The following is a 22,329-nucleotide window of genomic DNA, read 5'->3' on the forward strand; positions in this document are numbered from 1 at the left end:
AGAAAAAAAATCATACCACACCTTCAGAACTCTTCTCCTCCCCCCACCTTCTCACCTTTCTCTCTTCTCCCACTGACAGTGTAAAAAGACAACCCTTGAGATGTTCAGTTCTGTTTACCCACTTCCATAATAACCTTGTTCAGTCCATTTAGGAAGAGGAGTCTCTCTTGCCCATGCTATGAAAACGTTATCACAATGAGACAGCCCCCCGGGCTGGTTCTCTGCTCGCATGTGAGTCCCTTCCCACGACTTGCAGCTTTTCCTGCAACTGCTTTTGAGGGTCCACTCTTGAATTACTGGGGTACAATTTTAAGGTTGAGCCATTCAGAAATAAAAGTTCTCTTCACCCATCTCTGGGAGCATTTCATCTCTAGGAACAGAGGCCCTCCTCCTTCCCTGGGAGCAAAGGGTCCTCCTCATCTTCATCTCTAGGACTATCTCTGGGAGCATCTCTAGGAACTGAGGTTTTCTCCTTTTCCATTTGGAGCAAAAGTCCTCATCGCTTTCATCTCTCTCTGTTCAAACTTCTCATGAAATTACAGCTGCTTCAGCATCTGCCTATCTCAGCACAGGTGCTTTTGCTCACAAGTACAAGTTGAACACTCCACCCCCCATGCCTTCATGAAATTACAATGGGTACTCTGATACATCATAGCTTTACAACAGAATTTCAGCTTTAAGCATCTCCTCTTTCTTCTCCCTCAGGTTTTCAGCTCTTCACAGCAATAAAAGGGTTAATCTCACCCAGGCCTTGCAGCTGGAATGTGGCTTATCGCTGTTGGTCAGATGATCTTTTGCCGGACAGCGGTGCAGCTTCAGCTGAATCTTGGCCGCATTGGAGAGGGGGAGCCGGGCCGCTCTGTCTGCACGTAGCAGGACTGTGGGGGTTCCGCAGGTGGAACAGGGCCCATCGGCTCCAGGATGGCCGTGACCTGGCCCGGCCTGGCCCGAGCAGGGCCTGGCCAGGCCCGCTGGCCCCCACACAGGGCCTGCAGCCACCTGTCCCAGCACTGGAAATGAGAGAGCACTCTGCCTGGGGTTTGTCTATTCTTAAGTGTGGATCACAGAGGCAGTCACAACTTTAAGTGGCTTAGAGAATTGTCCATATTCAAGCTGGCCAGCTGATAGGTTCTGTCAGGTCCCAGAGGAAGCTGTAAGCACCCCTTAGCAAGGACATCACTTCCGGGACTATGCTTGCTAACCCATGACATTGTGGCTTTAATTTACAGGCATGCTTTCATTTGAAAAAACTCAAAACCAAAAAGAAACCTGTTAAAACCACAGAAACTTTCCCCATATGCACTCTATGCACCCACTATCTCCAAAAGACTTTACTTTTGTCATTTTAATAGAAATAAGAATTTTTTTTATTTCCCAATGGTCACCTTATATGAGCATGCCACTCGTATTTGCTTTCCCTCTCTGCAAAGGAAATAGATTGTCCATTAGCAAATGTCTCACAGCATTAGTGTGCAAAATCCTCAGCTATGAGTCATGCAGTCCTTTGTGCCACACTCTGAAGTCTTCAGTTTAAAACCACAGCACATTTTTAAATATCTGCACTATTGAAAAACCATTTCTCCTGGGGCTCTTCTTTCCTACTTGCTGCCCATTTGTTATAATTTTGCTTGTCTGTTTGTTTTGCACCTTTTATTGTTTCCCTTAGGCATTTCTTCTGTAGCTAAACTGCCTGCCTTGTCTTGTTTCCAGGCCGAGATCTAGGCAAAACAAAATTTTGCCAACTTGACCCAAAGCTCTCCTTATTTGTTTGGGTAACCGGAGGGCAAGTTTTTAGCCATGCCTGTCTTTTGGAGTTAACAGATGAAGACATGTAGTTCCAGAAGACACATACTACCTTTTAAAAATGCTACATTTATGTGCCCATCCACAGATAATCTTGTGCCTGGAGTTACCCCTCTTTTGCTTAAATTTGTATGAAAAATCAAAAGCAGTGCCTCTGCGTGGATCTTCAAAGTGTTCTCTGTAAAATTATTGCAAAATCTTTTAAACAATGCAGAATACCTTCTACTTTCTGAGCCCTGTATATCCCCTCTGTACCTTCAGATGTCTCCAATTCTTCTTTAACTATTTCTTCAGTGTCACTTTCAGTAACTGGGAGAGAGTTCTGGAAAAAGGTTAGATGGGAAACAAGAGGTGAGAAATAAAAGGAAAAAAGTGAACCCAAGGGAATGCTCTTTTCTCACTTTTCCACACTTTTTTTTGTACTGTCTTCATACAATAGCAGTGTATGTCTTTGTCCAAAAGAGGTGGAGAATAGGGTGTTCAAAAAGGCTTTGAAATTGAATTAGGCTGATACAGTTAAAGATAGTTAATTAACTGTCTGAAGCAAATAGCACTACGGGTGGTTTTTTTTTACCCTCTCTGTGACCAAAAATCATGAAAGGCAACATAATTAATTGTAGCTTTCTGCATGCATTTTTTTCCTTTTGAAGTACTGTTTGGCACAGTGCATTTAGTTTATCTTCCAGACCACCTCCTAACTGTGGTGAAGCATGTTGTAAATTTCTAGTGCATGACTCATTTCAAGTTTGTAATGTGTTTCCATGCTTGATATCAAAAGGCTTCAAGCACCATCTGCTGTCTGAAATCAGCTACTGTGCATTTCCTCTGTATTTGCTACCAGTGTTAGTAGCTTCCTGGCATTTTCAGGTAATAAGAGCACTGTAGGCTTTTAGTCTTGGGAGAAGTGAAAACCTGTTTGTGTGTGCCTGCTTATATACGCTTTTAAATTTTCAGTATTAACTTTTGTGTCAGGAATTGTGTTACGGAATTTATGTAAAGCATTTTCCAATAGGACTTTTTGGCAGGGGTTTTTTTAGTACAAAAATACAGCTCTACTGTATACAGTACCAATATCTACGGTAGAATTTGAGATAAAGCAAAAGTGTAAATCTGTCCTCATCTTTCCTTTAGGTGGCAGATAATGGAAAACCACCGTTGTCATCTTTGACTTACATTGATATTAGAGTTATTGAGGAAAGCATTTATTCTCCAGCAATACTGCCTCTGGAAATCTTTATCACAGCCTTTGGGGAAGAATATTCAGGTGGTGTCATTGGAAAAATTCATGCAACCGATCAAGATGTTTATGATACCTTGACATACAGTCTGGACCCCAAAATGGAATCCTTGTTCTCCGTTTCCAGTACTGGTGGCAAACTAATAGCACATAAAAGGTTAGATGTAGGACAGTACCTCCTAAATGTCACTGTTACAGATGGAAAATTTACAACTGCAGCTGATATTACTGTACACATCAGACAAATCACACAAGATGTATTAAATCACAGTATCGCAATACGCTTTGCAAACCTGTCCCCTGAAGAATTCATTGGTGATTACTGGCGCAATTTCCAGAGAGCATTAAGAAACATCTTGGGCGTGAGGAGAAATGACATCCAGATTGTTAGTTTGCAGCCTTCTGATCCTCCTTCTAATCTGGATGTCCTCCTGAATATTGAAAAGTCTGGTAGCTCTCACCACCCAATGAGAATTTTGCTCCACAAGATAAACTCTTCTGTGCCTGACCTGGAGGAGATTTTGGGTGTCCGGATAATTGATGTGTTTCATAAGCTCTGCGCAGGCCTAGATTGTCCTTTGAAATTTTGTGAAGAAAAAGTAACAGTGGATGAGAACATCATGTCAACCCACAGCACAGCCAGGTTGAGTTTTGTCACTCCCCGTCATCACAGAACAGCAGTTTGTCTTTGTGAAGGTAAGAAACACAGTAAGGAAAACTGTATCCTTGAAAAGATTGTCCTGGTTTTAAAAGGCCGTAATCCACAGATGGAAATTTATATTACAGGACAAGATTAAGAATGTTCTGTAACTCTCTCCACTGTATTTGCCTAATTTTCTTCATAGGAAAGAGTAATTCTTTCTTATATCATTACCTCATTTCAAGAGTTTACATTATACAAGCTTATGGGAGCAGATTTTTATTTTTTTTATAGGCACACCTTGATTTTCCATTTTATGAAGTTAATTTTTTTTTTCTTGCCTATCCTATATTGATGGCCATTTTCAGTCTTGTGTGCACAAAGGTAAGTTCCTGCAAAGCACCTGAATACCTCCTTTTTTCTGCTTAGAGGAGTAGCCCACACTGTTTCCAAATTCGGTTGGCAATAAGAGGGTAATATGGAAAATGAATATTCATTAAAATATATTTAAGTATAAAGATTTCTTACAGAAGATTAATTTATCTTTATCTCTGAGGAGCACAACATTGCTTTTTAAAACCAGGACTTAACCTTGCTGGGTGAACTTGCCCATGTGAACTAAATATTTAAAGCCTGTTCCTTTCCTGTCTCAAATACAGACATGCTTTTCTCTGCTCTCCCCAGCCTACTCGGTCCATGTTTAATATCTACATGTTGGGTTTTGTGGCGAATGGTTCTAATGTTAAGCCCTAAACCACAACACCAGTTTCCCAATTTTACCAATTGAATTGAGTAATCAAGATAAAGATGAGCATCAGCCACTCTATATGCTATTTGTCTAGTCTGTGCCAGTCATGCTCCATTAACTGTTATTTCACTTCCTTGTCTGAGAGTTAGGAATATCATTTGGGTTACTTTCAGCTACTGTACTTAAGAGTTCCTTTTCACAAAATACCATTACCACTAACAGAAAAGAAATAATGGATTTGGTTTTACAGAAGGGAAATGCCCCCTGGTGAACAGTGTGTGTGAAGGAAACCCATGTCCTGAAGGTACTGAATGTTTAGGAGATCCAAAGGAAGGAAAATACACCTGTGTTTGCCCAGACAGCAAAGCTGGACAATGTCCCGGTAAGGATGTAACTCTAAAAAATTCTGTGTAAAACTATATTACTTTCCAAACAAAAATTTAGTTCCAGTCCTGTGCTAATACTTTTTTATGCTTTTCTGTATTCCTAAGCATCAGCTGGCTCTGCTGTGACATTTACTGGGAGCAGCTATGTGAAATATCGTCTCATGGAAAATGAGAACAAAGAGGAAATGAAGCTGACAATGAGACTTAGAACTTACTCTGCTCATGCAGTTGTTATGTATGCTCGAGGAACAGACTACAGTATCTTAGAGGTATATTAAAATCTCCCAGTGCGTATCTCCTCCTTTCTTCCTGCCGTCTTACTATTTTTGTGCCAGATTAAGAGATTGGGTCACAACATTTCTGTGGAATTGCTATAATTGAAAATTGCCTTAAAGGTAGGGTGTTACACATCCAGGTGACAAACTTGACAAACAGAATTTTTTAAATGTGTAAATAAACAAAGCTTCCTGAGTCATCTGTTTTAAACAACTTTAAATTTATTTGCTTATAATATTGAAGTCCATACAGAAAAAGTCACTTAAAGCACAAGATGAAAGGTATTGAAGTATTGTAATACTTTGATTATGATCTGTGACTGCTTTACTAGAGGAAAAAAATGCACAAAATGTACATTTCAATTAAAAGAACCATATAGAATAAATCACAGTTGCTGTGACTGTTTGGAAAGCAGTGTTATTAAACTACTTTTTATGAACACCGCCATCATCCTGTCTTTCCAGCAAACGTAAACTTTTATAGGCATCAATATTTTATACTCTTTAAGTGTGCAGATTATTTATTGATGTTGTGGCTTTCCTCTGTAGATCCATCATGGAAGACTGCAGTATAAATTTGATTGTGGCAGTGGACCTGGGATTGTCTCTGTTCAGAGCACTCAGATAAATGATGGCCAGTGGCATTCCGTATCTCTTGAAGTGGATGGAAACTATGCACGACTTGTTCTGGACAGGGTACATACTGCATCTGGTACTGCTCCTGGTACTCTTAGAACACTAAATCTAGACAATCATGTGTTTTTTGGTGGTCATATTCGTCAGCAAGGTACAAGACATGGTAGAAGTCCTCAGGTTAGCAATGGTTTCAGAGGCTGTATGGATTCTATTGTACTAAATGGACAAGAGCTGCCCCTAAACAGCAAGCCACGAAATTATGCACACATGGAAGAATCTGTAGATGTCACTCCTGGATGCTTACTGACTGCCACAGATGGCTGTTCAAGCAGCCCGTGTCAGAATGGAGGCATCTGCAATGCACTGTCAAATGGAGGTAAGCTGCTCTTTATTTTTCTGCTTTTAGTTTTCAAAACTGCTTTTCAAATTCTCTGCTTTGAAGGACAAAACAACTTCATGCATAATTCTGGCTTTCCCGGAGTTGTAGAGGGTTGGCTGTTGAATAGGTAGGAAGGCTGTGTGAACTAGATTCAGTTCCTTGGGGTATGAAGTGGATAAAGTCCATCTGGCAAAGTGGAGATTTAATCTTCAGTGCTGACACCTGAGGTCCATCCTCTTAACTGCCTACTTTGGAATCTTTCTTTTAAAATTCTGAAATCATTGGGACAACTTGCATTTTGTGAGAGAAATGGAAATTATCCTTCAGTCATGTTCAAGAAGACTCTTACTGTTAGACTTGGCCTCATCTTTCGATAAAAACCTTTCTATTTTTTCTCATCCTTTCTCTCTTTAACAGGTAGTTGGGTAGGGAGGAATTTACCTTAAATCTGTAGGTGGGCAGGGAGGATTTTATCTCAAATCCAGTAAAGCTGTGTGCATCTTTCAAAAATACTGTATTTGATTTCAGGCTACTACTGCAAGTGTGCACCTTTGTTTATGGGAACTCACTGCGATGTAAGTGTCAACCCATGTGCTTCCAACCCCTGCCTTTATGGTGGGACTTGCATTCCAGTCAGTGATGATTTTATCTGCCAGTGCCGAGGACAATACACAGGTCAAAGGTATGTTTGTATGGTTCATTGTATCCATGAACCCCTTAGAAAACAAGCTATAAATGTAACACTTCTGTTTCCTTTTTTTATCTGTTTCCTACTTAAAGCTCAAACTTTGAGACACACTGGAGGTGGCTGAGGTTAACAACAGCCCCTGTGTTACAGCCCTGAATCCCTCATAATAAATTCACTTGCAGTAAGGTAATGGTTCATGTGGTTTTGTTTGTTTTGCCTTTGCAGATGCCAGCTGGGTCCATATTGCAAAGACAATCCTTGCAAAAACAGTGGCAAGTGTATTGACAGTTTGGATGGACCTGTTTGTGAGTGCGAAGCAGGCTTTCATGGAGAAAGGTAGGTAGCATTCCACATATATTGAATTTTAATAGTATCAATTGACAGATTAACAGTTCAAACTGGTTGAAATCTGGGATGTTGATAAAGTAGCAAATTGCATGTTAGTGTGCAGTCCCTTATATTAAATATATCTGAAATAGTTGAGAGCAAGATTACAACAAAGACTATTGATGTAAACTAAACATCACTGCTGTGCTCTGTTTCTGATAGGTGCCTGACTGATGTCGATGAATGCATAGAAAACCCATGTCTCAATGGTGCCCTTTGTGAGAATACTTACGGTTCATATCACTGCAACTGTAGTCGTGGATTTGGAGGCAAACACTGCACAGACATTGTTCTTAATAAATATGTTTCAACATCTTGGAACATTAGCTTAGCTGAAGTGATTGGGATTATTGTTTTCATCGCAGGAATCTTCTTGCTAGTTGTGATTTTTGTCGTTTGCCGCAAAGTGGTTGGTAGAAAGAAGAAGCACCAGCAAGAACCTGAAGACAAGCAGCTGGGAGCTACAACAGCCTTCTTGCAAAGACCATATTTTGATGCAAAATTGAATAAGAACATTTATTCTGACATCCCACCACAGGTTCCTGTTCGTCCCATTTCATACACTCCAAGCATTCCAAGTGACTCCAGGAACAATCTTGACAGGAATTCTTTCGAAGGGTCTGCTATCCCTGAGCACCCCGAGTTTAGTACTTTTAACCCAGATTCTGTACATGGCCACCGGAAAGCTGTAGCTGTTTGCAGTGTTGCACCAAATTTGCCACCTCCACCTCCCTCCAACTCACCTTCAGACAGTGATTCAATACAGAAACCCAGCTGGGATTTTGACTATGACAGTAAGAGATGTTCTTATTTTTTACTTTCCTGTTAAATGTGTATGCTGGTACAATTTTAATGAGTACAAAGTCTCTGTCTATACCTCTTAGGGTAAAAAAGGCATTATGACTACTGGGTTTTGTCTCTGATCAGGCTTCATGCTCTGCTAAGTTTTGTAAAAACGTGCTGATCTCAACTTTAAATTGTATTGATTATTTAATCTAGAATCTATTCATTGTCTCACATGAAACTTTTTTCTTTCAGCTAAAGTAGTAGATCTTGACCCCTGCCTTTCTAAGAAGCCTCTGGATGAAAAGAACTCCCATCCTTACAGTGCTAGAGAAAGCATGTCTGAGGTCCAGTCTCTCAGCTCCTTCCAGTCTGAATCATGTGATGACAATGGTATGTGAAATGCAATCATTCTGTACTGCTGCTTAGGTTCATTTGTTCTGTCTTTGCATCTGTATTTCTTAGTAACAATAGGATTTATATATGTTGAATATATATTAAATAGTAGCTTATTTAATATATATTTGTATTTACTTACATTAATACCCAGATCTATTAATTTTTAAAAAAATAGTTTACCTATCTTACATCTCTTGTTAATTACTGTACCTTAAAATTATATAATCATTCTGCTGCTGGAATATTACAGTGAAAATGCAACTCAAGTTGTTCAGAGCCTTATGTTTAAAACATATTAAAATTTGGTAAACTCTTCTAAGTTATTGTTAGTTATCACCTTATGCGAGCATACAATGAATTTTAAAAAAGACCTCTGCACAAATATAACTTTTGCTTTGCCGTTCAGCTCTCAGTAAAAAACTTTTTGGTGTTACAGTTTCATTTGTTTCCTTCTCTTTTTCTTGCTGCGACCTCAGCTCCCATATGGATCAGATCAGTTCTGAGTGAGAGCAGAGTTTAAGGGACTGCTTGTAAGTTTGATTACTTTAGTAATGAAGGAAACTGCACAAAGAGGAATTTTGTTATAATAGAACAGTATATTTGGCTTTCACCATGATTGAAATGAATTCATAAAAACATTTCATACATTGAAAAAAGCCAATACAAAAATATAAATATTTTGATCACACCTCAAGTCCATCAAAATATAATCAACATACATATTTGTGGGTTTGATTATTTTTAATTGGATGTCCTTTCCATTGTGATGACAGATGCTTTTATAGTTGATATGAATGCATCTATGTATTCAGAAACATGTCATACTGATTGGACAAAGCCACAGTTGTCTCATAACTTAATTCACTAAGTTAAGGTGTTTTGACTCTTTATTCCAATTTCTGCTTTTGTCTCTGCCTGGTAAAAAAGAACTTGAAACTCCTTTAGCTTAGGAATAAAGAACATTCTGCTTCTCAAAGAAGTAGAGTGATTTGTTATTAACAGCATGACAAAAAACCCATCTGTTTAATGATTGGTGAAAGTAAAATGGTATGCTTACAGTCCTCATCATTTTATCAGTAGACCTGATACCAACTTCCAGCTTTTTCTCCTGTGGTTTTAAGTGTTGTGTGGTACATGTTGTTCTCTCCTCCTCACTGTCTCATATGTTTCGTATATTCCTTTTCCCATTTCTTGTCATGTATTGATTACTCATTAATACATCATTTTAAGATAAATAGCTGTGGCATCATAGATACTGTTCCTTCCTTCCATTTTGATAGATTTAGTATTCATTAGCTTGATATTTAATCCCTGAGCTGTGCAAACAAGTTGCATGTGCTTACTTCATTTTACCCTATAAGAATAAATCCTTCTCCATTCCAAAACTATCTTGGGGAAGAGGGAAGACATAAAAAATACATTCATTTTAGGTTTTTTTTAAATAAGCATCTAACAGCCTGAATTTAGTATTCCGACTGTGATATCCCTACTTCATACAAAACTTAAGTAGATCAGTAATAGAAGTTTTCAGTAGGTATTTTTCATATTCTATTCTTTTAGTTCATTTAAGGGAAAATTTCTTTCCCATATCTTTCGTTGTCAGGGAGGGAACGTAGTTTACATTTTTAAAGGAGAACTTTAATTTAAAGTAGAACTCCTTAATTCACCCAACACAAGCCTTTAGAAAAGTCTAGTTTGTTGCTATGTAGATAAAGTATTATGCAAATGAGTATATTTAGGCAACATTTCAGAAATTGTAAGACAGCTTAAGCAGCCTTGTACTCATGCAAAATGTGCTTCACGAGTAGTTACAAGTACTTTTGCATGTTTAGCAAGAACAAAATTGAGCTTTAGATTTGTGTTTTATGTATTACATGCAACTACTTTCTAGGTAGAGAGTTGATGTGTATGTACACCAATAATCTTGCTCTATAAAATGGTAATGAACTGCAATTTCACAGTGTTGATGGGGGGTTTTATGTATATCTGTATGTTGTTTAAAGTGATACTAACTATAGGTTTGTTTTAATTTGCTCCTTTTATACCTTTTACAAGCTTCCATAGTGACTGTAATACACCTTGTCAATGCTGTTGTTGACTCGGTGGAAAAAGAAGGTATATACATGTTTTCATATTTATTTACTGCTTTGGCAGCATAATGCATGTTTGTCTTCCTACATTGTCTTCTAGTAATGTAGCCCTAGCCAGATGCGAGTTATAAAATATTATTTACTTGGACTTTCTGATAAGTTTTAGCAAAAAATATATTTATATTGTATATCTGTTAATATTTTCTTGCATATCCTGTAGATGCCCTGTGAACAGGTTTCAAAGTGTGATTTCTTGGGTAAAAAAGGATTGGCATAAAAAGATCTTGGTGCTTACTCTCTTCTGAAAATATTCATACTAAAGCTGCCAGCAGAATGGAAACATCAAAGGCAAATACATACAGTAGTGTAGTTGAAACAGCAGCAGCCTCCGCTTCCTTTTCTTCTCCCACCCACACCTGTCGATACCTTGTCCAGCTGAGCAGAATCAGAATGGTCTGATATCAGTACTCACTTTCTTGGTCTTCAGATCAATCTGTCTCATAAGCTGAAAAAACCTGATTTCTGTCTGCAGCTGAGATATATAGCCCTCTCAGTTTAAGTAGTTCATTACTATCCAGCCTTACAACAGTACCTAAAAGGTATGTTTGGGTGTATGTACGTAGACACACATACATTTGTGTGTGTAGTAGGTATTTGGAAGTTAGAAAGAGGCAAAGTAGGCATTTTCAATGGTATTTTATTTCATTTCTGCTAACATTTAAGAACTAACCACTCTGGAAAACACAAACTCTTTACAAAATAATAGTAGTAATAAAAGTCCCAGTGAGTCTATACAAATCCTTACTATTGTTTTAATTGACTAAATAGTACTTTAAGTTCCATTAAAAGGCAAATGATTCACTCCATGACCATGAGTTTGCAGAGATTTCTTCTGAAATAATATCCAGCATATGCTTCCTATTTGTAGATATAGACTAGGAAACATTGTTTTTTTACTAAGTCCTACTTAAAATGAAGCCATTGTAAGAACATAAAATTGATTATAGTAGCTAAAGTACACCCTTTTTAATTTACACAGACACGCAAAATAAAGTAGACAAATGCAAAGACTTCTAATTACTTGAGAGTATTTCATTAATGAGGGTGCCATTTCATTAATGTGTACCTATAGACAATAGTTCTCAATGCAGAAAAATTGTAATGCACATTACTTGGGAATGGGAGAATTACAGGACTAAAAGAGGCCAGATCTACCAGGGGAAATATTAAATAACTTATGCAGATTTTCTCTGAGATTTTAATTGGTAGAATCTAAAAATTATAGATGTAGTTCTCAAGTCAAAAGTATTGCTTGGTGTTTTAGTATCACCATAAGATAAATACAAACACTGTATGTATTGTAGTCATAGAAAGATTAAGTATGTCCTACTCAGCTGCTTCTTGTCATTTGAAAGTTTCTGTTCTTAATAAGCATTTCTTCTTTCAAAGCATCTTGGGTAAAGAGTTCTGCTTTTGAGCACCCTCAGGTGGGTGTCAGTTCAAGCAGCAGAGATCCTTACTCAAGCCTTCAGCAAGGTCAAGTTCTGGGAATGATGGTCCTTACCTTTAGTTTCCCCAAGTGTTTCTGTCCAGCAGGTATCCTGGTAGCATGAGCTGTAGCTAATTTCATCAAAGGACAGTTTTAGGCCTGTGTTCTCTGCACTGCTCCTCAGGTTGTAGCCTGATGCAAATCAGCAATGCTGAGTGCAAGAGAAAATATAGCTCCAATCTAGCAGATTGTCACATAAAGATGGGCACATCTGGTTCTAGTTTGTGTTTCTGTCATTTATGTTAAAAGGTCTTTGCTTCAGAAGAAGAGGAAAACCAAGATCTCTCCATTCCTTGGTAAAAGTGCTCTAAATCATAAAGCCTTTTGGCTTTAGTTTTGCACCAATTTCCCAGGAAAAAATAAAGAATGTTGTCTTCTAAGCAGACTAGTAATCAGAACCTTCTCCTGGAGTTGAGGCCAGAGATGTTTTAAGAGTCTCAGAACTCAGACTGACATCTCCATTAGTCTGAACAGTATTTTTCTTGTCTGGGCTAGACAAACTTGAAAAAACAGGAACTTCTCTCCAAGGAGTCAACCTCTGTCCCTTCAGTCTTCCAGCAGATGAAAGTATGAATTCTTAGGAGAAGATTCTGCTATTAGGATAGGCATCGCTCATCCTTAGAGACTTTAATAGGGAATATAGATTTCTGAAGAGAGAAGGGTTTAGTATTTGTCAGATAACACAAGGCAGTTCTCTGCTGAGCATGAGTTGTTGGAATTGCTGTACAAAGGGAGGCAGGTTTCCTAGTGCTTTGTGTGTGGAAGCCAGACGCTAAAGGAAGAGTTACCTTGATACTCGAGGAATACTTGAAAGTGTGCCAATAGATGGAGCCCTGTACAGAAAAACAAGGGCAGATACAAGGAAAGAAAAAAATCAGATCAAGTCCTGTTACCCTCTGTAGCAGAAGTCCTGCATATACTGATACAAGGATTTCAGTGAACTCCAGACTGCAGATTTTACCACAAGACAGCCATATCCCACATGGGCTGTACATTAATTCAGTAGCTGTCCTACAGTTCAAGTCTTAACAAATAAGGAGCCCAGGAGAAATTTTGTTTAAAAAGCCAACTTTAGTATTGCTAATTAAACTGAACAAAGCAGCATGAATGTCACAGTGACTAGTCATTGTTTGTCTTCATATTGGTTCTGCTATTTGATTCCTAACTACAGATGTTTTCTCCTTTTTCTTATTCTGCCACCTAAAGAATCTTTTGCTGTTCCTGACCTCAGCAATTCAAGAGGTGACTTCTGCATGCAGTTCATTGATGTTCACCAAAATATTTGGTTTTAACACTGACTTACTATCAGTTGCTTGCTGTGCATTTGTCTGCAGTGATTTCCCTTTACTAGATTTGCACTATATTACAACAATGTGGGGTTTTTTTTTTTTGGTATCCAGATGAGAGAAACTATTGGTTTTTAGTGAGTTTAGGCTTACATCTAGTTTCCAGCAGACAAATACAAACTTATTCAAATGGAGTTTGTAAGAGAGGATCAAGTCCAGTCATTTTTGCATGATTAAGTTTGATTTTGCTGTTTTGTTCTTGTATTTGAATGTGGAATGTCTTTACTAATAATCAAAGATGTTTATCAGAGGTGTGGCAGTTCCTGTAGAGCTAACAGTATTTTTTGAAATTAACTTTTTAATTTGCTTAAGTGGTAAAGTCAATTTAAATGGTCTGAATACTTTACCAAATAGAAATTGCTTCTTTTATGTAATAAGGTCATGGGTTATATGTGCTAAATATATTTTAAGAGAACTAGGCCATTGTTATCACCTTAACTAATTCCTCAACAACAATTAAGTGTTAGCTGCACCAGGCAGGGTGTTGATTCTTTGCTATCCAGTGAACAATTCTATACCATTATGTATTGTGACAGCACATTCCATAGGTGACTACAGCTCTTCCCATGTTAGGTGTTATGTCTGAGAAAATGTAAAAGTTCAAGTGTGAATGATGCACTGTCTCATGCATGGCATAAAGTAGAGTTGAATGTCTTTTGTGCAACCAGGGCAAAATGCTGATTAACAAGTAGTGTCCTAATCACAGTGATTATTGTCTTACTACATGTGTTGGTTTCTCAGTTCAGACTGACTTGAATACAAGATAGTAATACTACTTTTTTTTTTAAACTAACTTTTTAGGTTATCACTGGGATACATCAGATTGGATGCCAAGTGTTCAGTTGCCAGGTATCCAAGAGTATCCAAATTACGAAGTGGTTGAGGAGTCAGCTCCCCTCTACACAGATCCAAATGCCATCGATACAGACTATTACCCTGGTGGTTATGACATAGAAAGTGATTTTCCACCTCCACCTGATGACTTCCCTGCACCTGATGAGCTTCCACCGTTACCACCTGAATACAGCGACCAGTTTGAGTCAATACAGCCACCCAGAGACATGCCAGCCGTAGGTAGTTTGGGTTCTTCTACAAGGAGCAGGCAGAGATTTAACCTTAATCAGTACCTTCCCCATCACTACCCTGCAGACATGTCAGAACCTCAGACTACACCCAGTGGTGGCAGCAGCAGCTACAGAGAACCGTACGCTCCATACTCACTGGGGTTCAATCAAGACTTTGAAGCACCCACTGTAGACAACATGTCCATGTCTGTGTATGCTTCCACAGCCTCCTGCTCAGATGTGTCAGCATGCTGTGAAATGGAGTCTGAAGTCATGATGAGTGACTATGAGAGTGGAGACGATGGTCACTTTGAAGATGTGAAAATTCCTCCACTTGATTCCCAGCAACATACAGAAGTCTGACACACTCAACAAAAGTGCCTGGACTCTAACAAACTTTATCAAATCTAGAACAATTTTCAAGAGCTTTTTTATTTTTTCTTCTTTTTTTTTCCAGCCACAGTGAATGCTTTTGTTTCAGTGAGCTAAACTGGCATGGCAGCATTGGATCATGCAGTTCATTTCACTAGATGAACCTCTTTCCATTTCCTGACCTACTATATTTGGAAAGTTCCAAGATTTCCATTGGCTGTGCCATTTCTGAACATCTTTTATGTACTTACATTGTTCTGTGTTTAAGAAAAATCACATACCACTTTTCCATGTTAGCATGATGCATATATTTATATAGTTCTAATGCAATTAATTTTCTCCTACTTTTTGTAAATTTTGTGTACAGTTTTGATTTTAATAGTTTTAACTAGATTTTGTAGATATTTTGTGAATTTGTTTTCCACTGAAACTAGTGGTGTTAGTGTGCCATTAAAAATGAGCACCCTGACTTACTACAGTCAGGGCATCACTGTATGTATTCCCCTGAAAACTAAGGTTTGACATTTCATTGTAAAACATTCAACGTATTTACAAAATTTCAATTTTACATACATTAGGTCTGATATTTTTCTGGGTCAGCTATATGGAAATGTCTTAAATGGGTTGCTGTATTTTAGAACTGTAAACATTTTTTTTCCCTTCTTGGAAAGTGTGTTGGGGACCCTCTGCATACCAGTTTAGAACCAAAACCACCGTGACACAGTTTTTATAGTGTCTGTATATTTGTGATCCAATGGTCTTGTAAAGGTTTTTACTGAAAATTACCATTAGCCAGTCTTTCTTACTGACAATAAATTATTAATAAAATACTTTAGCTTTGCTCTGTGTATCTCTATTATATAATATACCATTGACAAAGCATTCAGTGCAGCATTTTTTAAGTCTGTATATGTTTTGTACTGTATTAAGTTACTTGCTCCAAGCAACTCGTTTTCCTCTCCTCCAAAATCAGCCTGCAGCTGTGTTAGAGATGCTCACGAGATGGCAGTGTGTGTCTGCTTAATGGTGTTTTTAAAAGTAATCGGGCCAGTCTGAATAAAGATTGATGGGTATCAAACTGCAGTAGCCTTCTCGGTAGTTTGCATTTTTCTTTAAACATATAATATCAGCTATGTAAATTGCTGAATATTTTTTCTCAAGTCCCAAAAATATATACAAAAAAAATCCCCAAGATCTTTAAAGCAGTTTCTCCCCTCCTTTATCACCTGAATACTTACTTTCATGACTAGTTACCCCTTGATTGTGCACCTGCATGCTGAAATGGCCATGTCATTGTCTGACTTTGTGCTAAATAGTTGGTGGTTTCCTGCAATTATATTTCAGTTGCAGTTTCTTACGTTAAGTTCACACTAGAAGTTTACCTTGAAGAAGTAAAGATGGAATACAGGTTTCCTGTGTATTATCTAGCTGGTTTTCTGACTAGAAAAGAATAAAGCCTTTAACAGAGTTCTCTAGCATAAATTTGGCCTGATGGTAAGCTAAAGGAATAATATAACTGTCTTCTGCCTCTTGCTTGAGGGACGCTTTTTAAGTTCAGAACAGATTTCCTGGCACATTAGTGAATTTTTAATATAGCCTGGAATCCTTTCAGCTCCACCTCCATTTTGTTCCTACTGTCATAAAGTTCTGTAGCCTAGAAATATACAATATCAGATTCTCTCAGTCATGAGAGCTAAGCCTCAGCCTTCCACCATCTAGGGGAACAGGGTACTGTATTTGGAGTGCTATTTATATACAAAATGGAACAACTCCCAGCTTGGCAGCTGTATAATGGAAATGGAGTGGATTACAGGACACAGCCAGGCACAGACATTCCTGTGCTAACTTGCCCATATGCAGGTTAAGAATCTCATGACTTATGTAAAAAGGCTGAAAAATCAATAGGTTTAAACCCACATTCTGGCTGTGCACTGCAGTATTCACCCTGGTAACTAGGAGCCTTTTGTACATCAGGCTGTTAGAATTTTTCTATTTAATAGCTTTAGAAGAATCTTACAGACCCTGTGAGCGGAGGGTGTCACACACTCTGTAGTGGTTCACATCCCTGCTTAAGGCCCATGTCGAGTGAGGAAGGTTAAGCTTAGTGGCAGTTCTGCTCAAGATTCCTTAATACCTGCTGCTCAGTAGGAATGGTCTCAGGAGTCAGCAAGAGGAAGACGCTGCAGAAATTTGCATCATTTCTCAGTTGATCAGGATTCCCAGTAAAGATGAAAGCCTACAAATACATTTTCTAGAGTTACTCATTTACAGAAGAAAGGCCTGAAGACATATTTTTAAAACTGAGAGGTGTGAAAGGAATATCAACACTTAAATATACTTTTATTTGTTGTACTGTGAACTGAAGGCTAACATAGAACATGAAGCTCAAAAGGAACAATGTCTTATTATTCTACAATGAAATTCCATGTAGGTGTATGAGAATGTTTTGTTAAAAGTATATTTTTTTTTACCTCTTCACAAGAACTGTGCTGCTAGGCAACATGCAACATCCAGGTTATACTTCACAGCAGAAAACAAGGCTGCATCATAACACTCACTTATGGAAATAGCAGGCATTTTCAACTCCACAGCAGCTTTGCTGTTGGTGTGTAAAGCAAGGACACATTGGACAAATGCTCCCTTTGTAGGGAGCATTTATCGCCTAATTCAGGTCCAGTAAGTATAATTAAACCTATTTGCCCACAAAGAGCTACAGCAATGCACTAGATGAAGCTGGTGACATTTTAAACCCAGTTAAAACTGATACAGCAGAGCATTGCTGTTGGACTCAACAGTAGTCCAATACATCAAAAGCATTGGCCAGGTGATTTATTTTATAAACCAAACATTTTAAAATAAGGAATTTCAGTGAAGTCACACATTCACTATTTCAGTGTTCATCTGTCCTCATGTTGTCACACCAAGAGGTTTATGTCGAGATGTAGTTTCATGTGTTTCAATTTTTCCCATTCCTTCTTACTCTGCCAAAGGGCACCACTGAGAAGAGCCTGCCTCTGTCTTTACAGCTTCACATCAGGTATTTATAAACATTATTAAGTTCCCCACTGAGCCTTCTTTTTCCCCCAGATTTATCAGCCTCAGTTCTCTCAGCCTCTCATATGAAAGCAGCTCCAGTCTCTTACTCATCTTACTGGCCCTTTACTGAACTGTAGTTAGCTCCCCTGTGGAAGTATTTTTTTTCTATTTTAAAATACTTATAAGCTGGTAGCATTTAAAGTTTTACTGAGCAGATTTGAGTCCAGCTCATTGCTGCTTTGACCATTCTACATTTTGAGTGAATGAAATGTCACTTTGCTTTGAAGCAGAGAACCTGATTAAGAGTAATTGAGGCAGAAACAACAACAGACAACCCTATGAAACTTCTTTCATTAAGTATTTAACACACCTGGTCTGAGAACTCCAGGACTCAGGCATATATGTTTAGTAGAAGGAACATGAACAGAGTGTTATTTTTGGCCCCTTTTCCAAAGATATTTACTCGGATTGTTTTTCCACTGTTCCCTGTTCTACCTGTGGCCTCCATGAAACACGTACTGTCCCAAGAATCCGTATCTAAGGAGAGTTCTTGCACTGCCCAAAGGATACAAATCTGAATCCACTCAGGCCAAAGTAGGTATGAAATCTGTCTAACTGCAAGCTCCATTTTGGAGTAGAGGGGTAAGAAGAAATGCACTATTTCCACCTTGAATCTACCTGTAAAGCCCTTGAAGGAAGACAGCTGCAGGAATTAGTCCATGTTGTATCAAGGGGTCGTGGCTCAATGCCTGTCTGCAGACAGACCAGTGCCGAATAAGTGCAGTTCACCAAAGTGCCTTGCATGACTCCTGACTCAACCTTGCCCCTGGAGAAGCTATGCTGACTGTCTTGAATCACCTCCCTGTACCTTTAGCACAGCTTCTGGGATGATCTGTTCCATGACCTTCCCAGACAAAGAGGTGAGGCTGACAGGCCAGAAGTTCCCAGGGTCCTTCTTTCTACCCTTTCTAAAGATGGGCACTATTGTTTCCCTTTTTCCAGTCACCTGGGACTTCTCCTGACTGCCATGACTTTTCAAATATCATGGAGAGTGCCTTGGAAACGACATCAGCCAATTCCCTCAGGACTCTAGGATGTACCTCATTGGGTCCCACGGACTTATGTACATTCTGGTTCCTCACAAGGTCATGAACTCAATCTTTACTTACAGTTGGAGGGACTTGGCTCCTCCAGTCCCCATCCTACTGTCCATCCTCTTGAGAGGTGTAGGAAAAGAGGTTTCCATTGAAGACTGAGGCAAAAAACTCTTGAGTAACTCAGCCTTTTCTTCATCCTTTTGTGCTGGAGTGACTGTATCAGCGGACAAGGGAAGAGCTACAGATCTCATTTATCTGGACTTCTGTAAAGCCTTTGACAGGGTCCCCCACAAAATTCTTCTCTCTGCATTGGAGAGAGAAGAATTTCATGGGTGGGCTGTTAGGTGGATAAGGAATTGGTTGGATGGTCAGCTCAGAGTCATGATGGACATCAGGAGGAGTGGTGTTCCCTCAGGGGTCTGCACTGGGACCAGTGCTATTTAATATTTAAACAATAAATAATATAATATTTAGTATTTAAATAATTGATATAAATATTTTTATTATTAATTTAATATCTTCATGACATAGATAAAGGGACCAAGTATACCCTCAGCAAATTTGCAGATGACCCCATGCCGAGTGGTGGTGTTGACACACCTGAAGGATGGGATGCCATCCAGAGGGACCTGGACAAGCTCCAGAAGTGGGGCCATGGGAATTTCATGAGGTTTAACAAGACCAAGTGCTAGGTATTGTACCTGGGTTGGGGCAACCCCCAGTATCAACACAGGCTGGGGATGAACAGATCGAGGGCAGCCCTGCCAAGAAGGACTTGGGGGTGCTAGTGAATGAGAGGCTGGATACGTACACTTGGAGCCCAGAAAGCCAAACATGTCCTGGGCTGAATCCATCTGCATCACAGCTCTGCACACATCAGCTGTGAACATCCACACCAAGGTACCCGCAGCCTCCACACAAGGAGTCTACATGTATCACTGAAAGCTCTGCACACACTCCACACGTCAGCTAACCAAGAGTTTGGTGCCTCAGTTTCTCTTCATAGCTTTTGCCAATTTTTAGCATTAAATGGCTTTCAAGCCCACATAAGCCTTCATAAAAATACTAAAAAGATGAAGTCCCCATTAAACCAAGCATGCTGAAGCAGACATAAATTTTGTCAGCATTACTCATTCTTCCACAGCTGCAGTGGGGGAGAATAAAAATCAGAGAAGCACAGTGCAATATCCAGTGCAGTTGCAAAGCAGGAAAATGGGATATTTGCTTTGATCTTACAGAAAAAAGTTTAAGAGAAAGATAATGAGAATTATTTCCCCTCATGTAAGGAGAAAATTTGCTGATAATCAAAAGCTTATTAATTGCCAATGCCCAGCATCCATCGCTAAACCTCCTAGCACACATCTAAAACTTCATACACAAGCAAGTTAGGCATTGGAAGCAGTCACCCAAGAGTCGAGGCTATCAGTAAGAACATGACCTTAGAACAAGAGCAAGCAGTCTCATTTAACATTATCAAAGCTGAGCCATATGCCTTTCTAGACTTTTTGCTGCAGATGGTCATTTCTCAGTTTCTTATATTCTTATATGCTTGGATTGAAACCTTCAATGTGAGGAAAAGCACTGAGAAGCCCAATTATGTGAATGAGTCATTTTATCCTTAATCCCCAGGGTCCCAATTGGAAAACACGCTAAGCAAGATGAATTGCTTTCAGAGCTTGAATTTAACTTTGAAGAATACGTAGGGAAAGATTGTGCTGCTGCATCAAAAAGCTTGTTTTGTAATTTCATCTTTTTCTAGAGAACTTGAAGCACTGACAATAATTTTTAGCATAAAAGTTTAAAGGCCTCCTGTTTAAACAACTAATATGCGGAAATCAACATGATGGCCATATAGGTAACAGGAACTTCTGTTTTGGCTTTCACTGGGGAAAAATACCTCCACTCACAAAGAAAAAGGCTAAAAATATAATTAGCCTGACAACTGGAGCCTGATTGCATGTATTGAGCTTTTTTTGGTTTAAAGCCAAACACTGTTCAGTACCACTAAAATTTCACAGAACTCACCTCCAAACACTCAGTGTAGCTGTTCAGAAACACCTAGAAAGAGGGAGAACAAAGTTGACTTTGGCTGAGTTGGATTAGACACCTAAAGTGTTTCAATCCACATCTTCCACTGATTGCCCACCTCAAGAGCTGGAGCAGCCTGAGGAAGCTGGAAAGCCATCTAACCTGGGAAAAAGGAAAAGATAAAGGCAAAAGATGCACTTGATGTCCTAAGAAAACAAAAGCAACAAAACAGCTACAGAAAAAGAAATCACAAACACCAAAACCACACAAACACGTAGCCAACAACAACAGGAACTTACCAGCTCAGATTCAGGTATGCATAGAAGCAAAGTGTGAGGAATTTTGAAATTCAGAGGAAGATAGCTACTAAAAGCAGAGAGCAGCTGTGGCAGAGAGAGGTTTTGCTTTAAGTCCAAGAAAGTATATCCTAATAACAGTTTCAAAGTCTTTTAGTAGGCCATGTCTTAAGTATTTTAGACACTTAAATTCATAGCCTAGAGGGTTCCTCTGATTTAGTGTGGGCTAATTCTTGCTCAGTGTGGAAGCTTTTCCAAGAGCTAGATGTGGAGCTGTGTTCCTCAAGTAAGTCCCATTTTATTTGGGAGACAGCAAACCTTTCTAAGCTGTCCTCAATAGCCTTCCTAAAAGGAAAATATTTTCCTTCTTAAAAGGGCTACTATTGCTGCCATGACTTTTCTATTGGCCACCCTAAAAATCCCACAATCAATATTTTAACACTACAAGGCCTCCTCAGTCCCACAGGGACAGCAGCTCATTTCTCCTCCATTTCTTCAGTTCTAGGTGACATTAATAAATTCTGCTGCCAAAGCCCTGCTAAACAGCCTACAGCTACTTTGCCCCTCAGCACAAGCACACAGGAGGATTTATATCTCCAGACGGCAATGGTATTCGCAATTATTGTTAAAACAAGTGGAGGAAAGGTCTTGCATTAAGGGGCTGATATTCAGCTCCAGCTGTATCTGAATTCAGATATTACTGAGTCACCTCTCAAACAAGGAAAATGTACAGTTATGCTATATTTTAAACACCAGAGATTATTTCCCTGTATCTGGAGTGAAGCATGTTATTTTAAGCACCCCTGAGGTTTAGAGTGTTTGGGGTTCTTTATGGGAGGTTTTTTGGCTATAACTAGTTAATTATCTTGGGAAAGGGCAGAAATATCTTCTCCCCTATTCATATTTGTTTTAGCCACTCTGCCAAAAATTTGTTCAACTCAATCCATTTTAGTACCCTGTACAAAAAAGAATGGTCCTCAGGTAAAGGACTCAGGAGTGTCTAGCTGGGCCAACCTGTCACAAGAGGGTAAGAGTCTTAAGGAAAACTTGTAACGAACAGGTTTTGTCGATCTCTTTACAGAGTTAGCAG

General features: G+C 38.9%; 1 protein-coding gene across 9 annotated transcripts in view; it reads left to right on the plus strand.

The window, feature by feature from the left end:
* The window catches only part of FAT1 (FAT atypical cadherin 1), a 108,402-nt gene extending 92,537 nt beyond the window's left edge, over window positions 1-15,865 (plus strand). For 3 of the 9 annotated variants that reach the window (XM_048303122.1, XM_048303126.1, XM_048303123.1), the window contains 11 exons: window positions 2,935-3,736; window positions 4,679-4,810; window positions 4,920-5,083; window positions 5,639-6,101; window positions 6,633-6,786; window positions 7,018-7,128; window positions 7,342-7,973; window positions 8,218-8,355; window positions 10,417-10,476; window positions 13,207-13,242; window positions 14,148-15,865. In XM_048303122.1, coding sequence (XP_048159079.1) covers window positions 2,935-3,736; window positions 4,679-4,810; window positions 4,920-5,083; window positions 5,639-6,101; window positions 6,633-6,786; window positions 7,018-7,128; window positions 7,342-7,973; window positions 8,218-8,355; window positions 10,417-10,476; window positions 13,207-13,242; window positions 14,148-14,773 — 3,318 coding nt within the window. In that variant the 3' untranslated portion in view covers window positions 14,774-15,865. Of the gene's footprint in view, window positions 1-2,934; window positions 3,737-4,678; window positions 4,811-4,919; window positions 5,084-5,638; window positions 6,102-6,632; window positions 6,787-7,017; window positions 7,129-7,341; window positions 7,974-8,217; window positions 8,356-8,837; window positions 8,892-10,416; window positions 10,477-13,206; window positions 13,243-14,147 lie in introns of those variants that run through there. The other 6 variants (XM_048303127.1, XM_048303130.1, XR_007203535.1 and 3 more) reach the window with 5 other exon arrangements.
* The last annotated feature ends 6,464 nt before the right edge of the window (window positions 15,866-22,329 follow it).

The sequence above is a fragment of the Corvus hawaiiensis genome, chromosome 5 (assembly GCF_020740725.1).
Source record: "Corvus hawaiiensis isolate bCorHaw1 chromosome 5, bCorHaw1.pri.cur, whole genome shotgun sequence".
In the NCBI taxonomy this organism is placed as follows: domain Eukaryota; kingdom Metazoa; phylum Chordata; class Aves; order Passeriformes; family Corvidae; genus Corvus; species Corvus hawaiiensis.